A 9,704-nucleotide genomic window follows, 5' to 3' on the forward strand; every position below is an offset into this window, starting at 1 on the left:
AAAGAGTGTACTCAGAAATAGATGCACTGTCTGACAGTGAACATCTAGGAATTGATTACATAAAGGTTAGTATACGACTTCTATCTAATTTTTGGCTGCTATTTTCAAGAATCACTGCCAGAAACAATAATATTTATTACCACTTTATGCTAAATTGTCGGTGTGCCTGGCCGGCTCGTGGAGGTGTATTCCAGCGAGGGAAGAATGCAAGACAATCAATATGATTGATAGAGCAAACTCCAACTTTATTAGAAATTACAGGCACTTATATACCCTTAGCCCGGATTTTACATGTCCAGGGTTGCACTTATGATTGGTCAGTTGTACTAGAGCCTGCCACGGTCTGAACAGTGACTGGCTTCTTGGCCCAGGCTCAATCAGGACTCTCCACCCCATCTCCTCTTCTGGCACGTTCGGATGTTTACTTCATTAGCTCACTTTTATCAACTGGTTCTCATGAGAGAGTCCTTGGTCATCGAGGCCCAGGTGTTCTATCAGTAAAAACAGGATTGCTCACCTATCCGTTGTTTATTAAAACAGCCTGCAACACTAAATAACTACATAGAAAGTAGGCTCTCTGGTGAGCCCAGAAGGTCCCATTTTGCTTCCATTTTAAGTGGAAACTGAGTGAAGCAGAGCACAAGTCCATCACTTCAGTCAAAAAGTCATCCCTTCAGTCTTTTGACTGAAGAACAGAGTTCTTTCATCTGATATCAGTTAAAACACACTACTTGGTTGCTCACTGAATGGAAAGCTTTCTGTACAGTCTGCTTTAGTGCTTTGCCGAATGACGATAGCTGGTTCCTCTCCTCATACATGCTATCCTACAAACATGCCCTTCACTGCATCATTTTGAAAAAACAGAAAGTTTGACAAAGAACAGTAAAAGCAAGGTTCTTTGATACCAAACTTGAGTGGACCTTACCTTGAACTTGCTTGAAGGTTATTTTTTTAACTGATTTCAAAGCTCAAAACAGACTTTCAGTTCACTACAGATGTCTGAACATCACATTAAAATGTTTATATGTTCTAAATTAAAATAAACAGTGTATGATAATGTCTGCCTTTTCCAATGCACTTTTTTCAGGTGGGCTTTCCCCCTTTGCTAAGTATTGTAAGCAGAATGAATCAGGTAAGCCTACCTCTTAGAATTGCATCGTGACACTGCATAAGTCATTATTTCTCATGGTCCACTTGTTGTAGAAGTCTAACATTTTTCCATGCTAGAGTAGGCACAAAATTGTTTATTTCAACTACTATTCATTGCACACTTACAAGAAGACGCATCATTATCTCACCTTCGGCTACAAAAAATTTTACTAGCGAACATTTAATATTTGAATTCTCCCTGAATGCTCCATTAGGTGCTGGAGAGTGTTTTAAGATTCCTTACTTAGTGTTTTAAGAGCAGTCTTCAACTTGATTGTTCTAGCTTTACGTACATTGCAAGGCTAGAAGAATCACACTTTCCTTTACTACCACATTTCCCACTAGTCACCTTCATACAGAAACAACCAGTCAGTGTGATGCCTCTTTCTTCATCTGTAGCCATTTATCCATAGCTTTTTCTTAACACAGAAAATTACTTAATTTTATATAAAGTTCCTTCCAGAAACTGATGCTTTAACTTTACCCTTATATGTAATTTCAACCTAGAAGAAATAACATTTAGTATCACTGTGAAGTAGAAATACATAATGTGTATTTTTTTAAAATCACATTGCTTTTTATATAATATAATCCTTCAGGTAGGACAGCAAGAGAAAACATTTCAAGTATTGTATTGTCCTTTCTCTTCCTCTTTTGAAGGCAACAGTAACCAGTGTCTTAGAATACCTTGTAAGCTGGTTTGGAGAGAAAAAATTTACTCCTGAACTGGTAATCTTTAATTTATTCTAACTACTTGCACATGAATGCATTAAACAAGGGATAAATTGTTCATAGTTTTCTATGAAATTATTTTCTGAAGAGTTCTCTAGATGCGTGTATCGTACTCAGTTACTTTCAAAACTTTCTTATTTAGATACTAAAAGGAGTATTCACAGAACTTTTGGAATGCAATTACAAAACATAACAGATACAGATCCTCTCCCCTTTTTATTGTTCTCCACACTAATTTAAACCACAACGTTGGATCAGTATCAGTGCTGGGGAGAAAAGAGGGGCCAACTGCAGCAGCTTTGATATTGACCAGTTTGAGCTGTCAGGATGCTGCACAATGTACTGACTGACACCTCCAATTCAGTTTGAAGATGCATGGCAGTGGGCTGGCAGCAACACATTTAATCTTTCCACATGCAGCACAGACCGGAAAACTTAGCTTAGTGTAGTGACAAATCAAACCTAGAAAGAAATTCTCATTGACAGACTATGTCAGCATGGAGTTCAGCCACAACTCTCATCTACAAAATTATATCTACAAAACACCTTGGTGGATGCATCTCGTCTCATTCAGCACCATGAAGCAAAAGAGTAATAAAAATTACTTCCATAATACTAAAGACAGTTTAACTAGTTTTGACTCATTTAAAGGTCTTTCATGTTCTGTCCTTTTCTTTAGGACTGTCTTCTCCTTAACCAATATGCTGCAGAGAAGGTGCAAGTTGACTTTTAGTTTATTCCATAATGAAAGCCACTAGACACTGCAATTAAATTAAGAAGTTAGACTGGTAGTTGAAGTTACATTTGTAACAATGCAATATTATTCAGTGAACTAAAATGCAAAGGACATTTTTTCACAGTGGTGCAAATCTTAAAGCTGATCTAACAGAATTAATTCCACAAAGATCCAACTTGATACATTCATTCTTCAGGAATGTTTTTTCACAGTTTGTAAAGTTATAAATTAATAGCTAATGATCTTTAGATATTAGTAAAAATAATCCCTCCCTCAGACTTCAATAATGTAAGCTGTATTAAGTTGTATCTTTGGCAGTATTTAAAATACCAGCAGGAAATCCAGGACTACTGCTCACGTGAAGCTTTTCTAGAGGCACAGAATTCTGCTGCATAGTGTCTACTTTGGCTTTCAAACTTTTCAATTCTGGCAGTAGCACTTAAATGCAGTTTTGAGACCCATGCTCCAGGCCTGCTCCTGGCCTAACAAGCATGAAACTTCAAGGAAATGCTCATAATTAAAACTTTGTTATCTGAATCTGCCCAGGGTAGATGGCTTTATGCACTGTTGGCATGCCTTGAAAAACCTTTGCTACCTGAAGCTCACTCCCTTATTCGACAGCTTGCAAGACGATGCTCAGAAGTCAGGGTACTAGAGGTAAGATTTAACATAACATTGTGCAAAGGACTTGCCAAATTTAACAAATTATTAGGAGGATGATTACATGGTATGTAACTACTTTTCTAGCTGACACACAAAAACAAAGTAACTGTTCTTATATTTGTTTCTCTTTCAGGAGAACAAGAATGAAGAAAAAATATCAGCTCTGAATTTGATAATCTGCTTAGTTAGCAGGTAATGCAAGTCACATACCTAAAACAGTAAAGGAAGTCCAGAACAAGTGTATGGTTATTCTTGTCCAAACCTAGATTCTTTTAAAGTGGAACTCAGTTAAAGTACTCCAGGCCTGTGTAGCAAATACACCTAACTAAAAGGACTTAAGATAAATCTAAGAGTAAGGTAAGCTTATTGGTTTCCTCAGGTGAGCCCCCTGAACTGCAAAGCTGTAATTATGATAAACTCTAAAAGAAGAGCTAGAAAGCAAGGGGTGTAGTAACTCAGAGCAAAGCAAGGAGTATATTGCATTAGAGGTTTCTTACTGTATTCCACATTTCTCCACTAGGTACTTCGATCAACGTGACCTGGCTGATGAGCCTTCCTAGACTGTTTAGAGAATATCAAGTATTTTGCATTGCCATAGTACAAACAGCATTATCAGAGTTAATAGCAAGACACTGCACTGTTCAGACCTGAAGTACTATACAACCCCTACATAGCACCCTCACAAAAATGCACTTGGGACAGCTATGAACAACTTAAGCTGAGCTTTAGCATGAGATTGTCAATGTCTCCAGTATCATCATCATCATCATTGTAAAATGGTCGGTGTCTCACATCATCTCTCAAGAGCTACTGTCTCTGTAGACTACATCCTTGGTTAGAAACTTACACCATCTGAGTAATCCTGTGGCCACTGCTATTTGGGGAAGTCACAGGTCACATTATGTGTGATTGTTCTTTATCTAACACACACCTACTGAGGACTTTTTTTAATAAAACTGAAGCTTTTTAAAGAGTGTTCTTAAATTTTGTGGCTTTTCTCATTCTTCATACTATTTAACAGTTGTCTTACTGTAGAAATCTACACAACTCGGACTGAATGGGTTTTTTCCAAGCTTTCATTCCTGAGTTTAAGCACTGCTAAGCTGGTCAACTGTAGCAAGTAAGTCTTGAATAAGACAAATGTTACTGCCTCCTGAGTAGTAATACTGGTTTTAAGTAAACAATTGCAGAAACCAGTGAGAATTACACATCTGTATTCAATGTTTTTAATAGAAACATTTACTAAATAGAATGAACAAATTTATTTTCTGTATGTTATCTTGACAAATACGTTAGCTTACCTGTTTATATATTTAACATAGAGTGGTGCACCAAAAGTAACAGCATCTGCTTGGTACCTACAAGACTCCCTCTTGTTTTTGTTATCTTCAACAATTAAAAATCCATGTTAAAGGAACTATGAATTCTGCTGATAGCAGCAAACTGATACACAGTTTTAACTGACATCTACTTTCTATATATTGTAGAATTTAAGTCCCTCCCATCACTTAAAAATAATCATTAACCACAACCACTTGATAAACCCCTAATATGTCTTTGAATGATTGGCACTTTTGTATCTGGCATGCTGGCAGACTTAACTATCAAGTGAAAAATCACAGTGAATTACAATAACTACTAGACCTGTAATCATGGAGATGCAAGTAATAGTGATTCTGTTGCTATGCTGGCATTCTGTTACATGGGTGGGGATCAGCTGTTTGATGAAAAACACGGGGTTCTTATACTGGTAATTAATAAAGGTGAACAACCACAGTTCTAACCAGATGGATATTAATACCTTGGTATAGTATAAATTTCATACCAAGATACACGGATAGTGTTATTTTTATTAACATTTATTATATATTTTGCAATTGTGCACTGCTGTAATTTACAAGCTACATACAAAGCTGAACCAAGATACTGAATCCACACAAACAATTTTTAAGGTAGATACCCAGATTTGGATGTGTACTACATTTTCTGTATCATCACCTGAAATTTACCTGCAAAGAAAAAGCAAAGTCAGATCAAAGTATCACCATTAGAATTACTTTTAGAAGTAATTATTTTATTGTAATAGTTTTTTTTAAAGAAGTAATAAGGAGCATTTCACTCTGATGGTTTGTGAATAATCTAGCCATTATTTAAACTTAGCATTTTAATTTAACTCCAGATGAACAGATTTTTCTTTTATCTTTAGGTTGATCCATGTCCCCCCATCACAACAGTTTTGCCAGCTAAATTTAAAATTCATTCAAAGCCTGTGGAAATTTTTTAATCCACCTTAAGCAGGTTAGATAGTTACACTGCACTTCACTAACTTTCTTAATTACTTCTGTAGAGAAAGAGGATGCATCTAGTTGTTTTTTTCTTCCCTTGTTCACATAGTGTTCTGGCCAGACATCCTTACGCATTTGATGCTTCCAAAGGTAAATACAACTTTTTAGTTTTGCTTTCTGCTCCAGATCATGGAGGTTCACCTTCTGTCAGTACTTTCTAACCACTGAAGAATTTAGTGACAAGTGGTATCCTGAAGTTCATACTGACTCTTAACAGCCTAGCAGCTTCAAACTAATCCCACCTTGATAAATGCTTATACAGTGATGAAGTCAGTAAGGAAAGTTACCAAGTGAACTAATAACTGAACACTCACAGAACTACTTACATGCAGGCATTGATGAAACTTCAGCTGTTACAATACTCTTTATTCCCAAATTTGACAGGCCTCCTCTGATTAATCCACAGGTAAATGCTAAATACTGAACATAAAGTTGCACTTTAAGTGAGTGTGAAGCTTATTGCTAAAGGCTGAAACAGTTCTCAAGAAGACTTAACACTTACAGCAATATTAAAGATGGAGGTTTTGTTACTGTGCTTGGGAGGCTTCATCATGTCTCAAATAGATGAGAACTCAGATACTTGGTACAGCAGAGCTCACAATACACATTTTCTTGTTAAGAGACACTATATTGAGTCACTTGTTTCTATTTCCATTAAGCCTGTAGGAACTTAATATCCTTCAAAAAATTACTCCCAAGACTTGGCTGAAATTAGCAGCTGGTATTAAAGTCAACAAAAGAGAAATAGTCCAAGATAGAACTCTTGCACAGGCTGCATCTTAGAAAACAAGGGCCTGCTTATATTTAGATGATCTACTGCAAAACAGAAGAAACATTTCATCAAACACACACAAATTTTAAAAAATCCCAAGCACAGTAGCCTGCAACTGTGATGACTAGGAAGATCAAGAAGTCGTAAAATTGAGCCAAATGCCCTATTTCTTACATCCACCTGAACCAAAATGTTTTAGACAAGGTTCTGCAGAGGCACTGAATTTACTTACGTCAGCTATTACCCTAACTCAGCATCTACACTCAAAACTCTTTTTAATTTGTGGAAAATCTTTCTGAATGTTCATATAATCTCAGAAGCCTGTTCTGGAGAATGAATAGCATCTTCCAAATGTGTTTTGGAAGCTTTTAAAAAGGTTATGAAAGCACAAGCTTTCCAAAGAGAAAAAGAATTAGTCTGATAGTGGCAGACCAGCTCCTACCGTCAAGTAACCCAAACATGACAACAGGAAGTTTCACAATGACACTACTCGTTTCTTGAACCATAAATCAAATCCACTGTTCCAAAACCAGGTGCATTTCTAAAAAGCACAAGTTTTGGAGCCTAATCTTTAGCCCTTTTGAACTATTTCTTCCATCCAATTAAAAAATATAAAATTATTAATAAATCAAGATAACTCAAATAAAACTGGTAGATCCCAAGGATAAAACTGAAGGGTACCTTTGGTGCATGTTCTAAATACTGCTTTCCTGCAGACATTTGTGTCAAGAGACGAAATTTATTGTCTTGAAGAACATAAATACCCTGTTAAAAAAAAAAAAAAAAAAGTTGTTTTTAGCTAAGTATGCAGTAACACACAGTCAATGTTTTATGTGAAAGGATTTGATTTGTAAGTATAATAGAAAGGTCCTCAGGTCAAAAAAATAATTTTTAGATGAAGGCATATGTAATTTATGTTTAAAATGTATTATTTGCTTATATTAAAACAAAAGATACTTAACTGTGAATATACTACAAAAATCCTAGATAATATGATTAGTTAACCCTAAAAAATGTTTATTAAAATTCTTCTTGGAAGAGTCCTTCCAACGCTCAGCAACAATAGTTCTATATTACAAAGTCTTTGTTAATATCTCAAACGCATGAAGATTTTTAAATTCACATCTTAATCTTCATTCGGTAAGCAATTCATTATTCTTATTTTCAAATTCAATGAGCATTATCTTCTTTAAGTAGTGATATAGGCAACAACACCCAAGCAGGTGATGAAATTTAAAATCTAGCATTTTCTACATGGCAATTTTGTGCCACAGTGTGCCTTTTAATAAATGTAAGTATTAACACAGTACAGCTTAATCTACACCTGTCATTTTAATTTTTTTTGCTAATGACTGTGCTACTTTGGAATTTGATAACCCTTTAAATTAAATTAAGGCTGTATATTGCACTGAGACCTCAACTTAATACTGCAGCTTTCTTTGAATTAAAAAAAACAGATTTCTAAGGTAATTATTATCTGTTGAAGTTATTACTTGATATACAACAGCTCACTTTTATGGCCTACAAGGTACAATCCTTGTACAAATTCTCCTGTTCCTACTTTGATACAATAGGGAATGGCCGTAAGGAAAGCAAGTAATTTGAAAGGGAAAAGATTTTTTTACTCTGGTAAAACTTTTCCTTAAATTATTTTGATCTTGTTTTAAAAATTGCAGCTGTTGATATAGGGAAGGACACAGATATAAGGCAATGTACCAACATGCAAATTTTGGAAGTTTTTCAGGTGTTTCTTATATTAGTATGTTGAGTAGAATCAAACTAAGTGTCTCAACTGCTGAAAACTGTAAAAAATCTTTTAAATAAAACAATTACTTCAAGGCAAGCCATTCTATTTAAATAGATGTTAAGACAGCAGTATCACTTTCTCAGATGAGTCTTCTACTAAAGTGTATTGGGAGATACATTAAAAAGTTCCTATTAAAGTGTTAATCAACTGTAACTGTTACTATCCTGTCAGCTTGTAAGGGCAACAGCACATACGAAATTCAAAGCATTTAGTCTTTTCAAACAGGATGGCAATAAAAACATCACAAGCAATTACTAACTTGTATTCTGAAGCCACATGCTAACATGAACCTTAAAAACTTGCTTGGTAATTGCAGACCAAGAAAAAAAATGCTAGTAACTCAAAACTGTTACTGATTACATAAGTTAAATCTTATTCTACAGCATTAGTACCTGATGATTAGTCCTTAGGTTATCTATTTGTTTTTTGAATACAGTTGTCCAAAAATCCTTGCAGATGAACTTCATAATATCCAATTCATCCTTGAACCTGGCAGTATCTTTTGTAAACCTAAGAGATAAGTGAGAAATACATCAATAATGAAGGCAAACACAACTTGACTGATAATTAGAAAAAGGAAATACAAAAAAATGGTACTAAGCAACATCATTTTTGAGGCTGTTACAGAAATTAAGTTTTCCAACCATTGTATGAGTATCGTTCCAGCATCACTCTGCATTCAAGTGTTTCTACTTAAGAGCAACACAGTGTTATCTTAACATCTGCAACATGACAGCAGAATAAATGGTTTTTATTTCATTACTATTAAAGGCAGGGGAAGTACAGAAAGATGCAAAGCACTCCATCAGTTTTACCTTCAACTAAATGTCTAAATAGAAGATAAACAAAAAGCTCATTCTATACTACTGCTTCAAAGAAGTTCTTCAAATGTGCAAAAAAGCACTAACATATAGGAACAAACATGTAATACTTGTTCCTGTTTCCCAAAAAGGGATCTCCTCCTCTTGCTTATTTCAGAATTCTCTCCTTTTATTCTCCTTGAAGTTCTTTATTTGGCACTAAAGCACCACTTTGTTCATAAAAAAGCATGACTGAAGCTCAAGAGTTTTCCACACGACCTCAGAACGAGGGCGGTGAAGTTGGATGTGCAGCAAGTCACCGTGCATCCCAATGGGTCTGGGGAAACAAGGAGGGCATGTGCTTGGTGGTGAAGTTCCAAGGATGCAGAGGCTTTAGAAAAACGCTAGAGAGTAGCCAATCATAAAATTACGTTAAGGAAGAAAATCAGAATGAGAATAATGACACGTGCCATATCAGGAAACATGCAAAAGCAGGTCTAAAAAAAGTACAATTACAAAGGATTAAAAGTATTAAAGGTAACCAACCACCCCAACCCAGTTCTCATTAGGGAAAGCACTCCGAATCTGTCCCGTGGTGTTCAGCGACAGGTCCCCGCAAGGATGAAATGGCAAAAGAGAAGACGCCAGCCAGAAGGAGTAATAGGTGGGACGCACCCGCAGCATCACCCTCTGCGCACCC

At 35.7% G+C, this 9,704-nt stretch overlaps 3 protein-coding genes across 3 annotated transcripts in view; 2 read left to right on the plus strand and 1 right to left on the minus strand.

Annotated features, from left to right (window-relative positions):
- GEMIN2 (gem (nuclear organelle) associated protein 2) overlaps positions 1–4,406 on the plus strand; it is a 7,948-nt gene extending 3,542 nt beyond the window's left edge. Inside the window, 6 exon segments of the mRNA XM_009993942.1 lie at positions 1–65; positions 1,088–1,132; positions 1,810–1,878; positions 3,164–3,274; positions 3,414–3,472; positions 3,801–4,406. The exon segment at positions 1–65 is cut by the window's left edge and continues 19 nt beyond it. Of these exon segments, the coding sequence (XP_009992244.1) occupies positions 1–65; positions 1,088–1,132; positions 1,810–1,878; positions 3,164–3,274; positions 3,414–3,472; positions 3,801–3,840 (389 nt within the window). The 3' untranslated portion in view covers positions 3,841–4,406.
- A 717-nt stretch (positions 4,407–5,123) lies between these two features.
- On the minus strand, positions 5,124–9,362 carry TRAPPC6B (trafficking protein particle complex 6B). Its single transcript, XM_009993943.1, has 5 exons — positions 9,325–9,362; positions 8,597–8,714; positions 7,079–7,162; positions 5,952–6,045; positions 5,124–5,289 (listed from the first exon to the last, which is right to left on the minus strand). Exons 1-5 carry the CDS (start codon positions 9,360–9,362, stop codon positions 5,258–5,260), a joined length of 366 nt encoding a protein of 121 aa, XP_009992245.1. The 3' UTR covers positions 5,124–5,257.
- A 263-nt stretch (positions 9,363–9,625) lies between these two features.
- PNN (pinin, desmosome associated protein) overlaps positions 9,626–9,704 on the plus strand; it is an 11,829-nt gene continuing 11,750 nt past the window's right edge. Inside the window, exon 1 of the mRNA XM_009993944.1 lies at positions 9,626–9,661. Coding sequence (XP_009992246.1) covers positions 9,626–9,661 — 36 coding nt within the window. The remainder of the gene's footprint in view (positions 9,662–9,704) is intronic.

Source organism: Chaetura pelagica, unplaced genomic scaffold (assembly GCF_000747805.2).
Source record: "Chaetura pelagica isolate M959 unplaced genomic scaffold, ChaPel_1.0 scaffold11, whole genome shotgun sequence".
NCBI lineage: Eukaryota > Metazoa > Chordata > Aves > Apodiformes > Apodidae > Chaetura > Chaetura pelagica.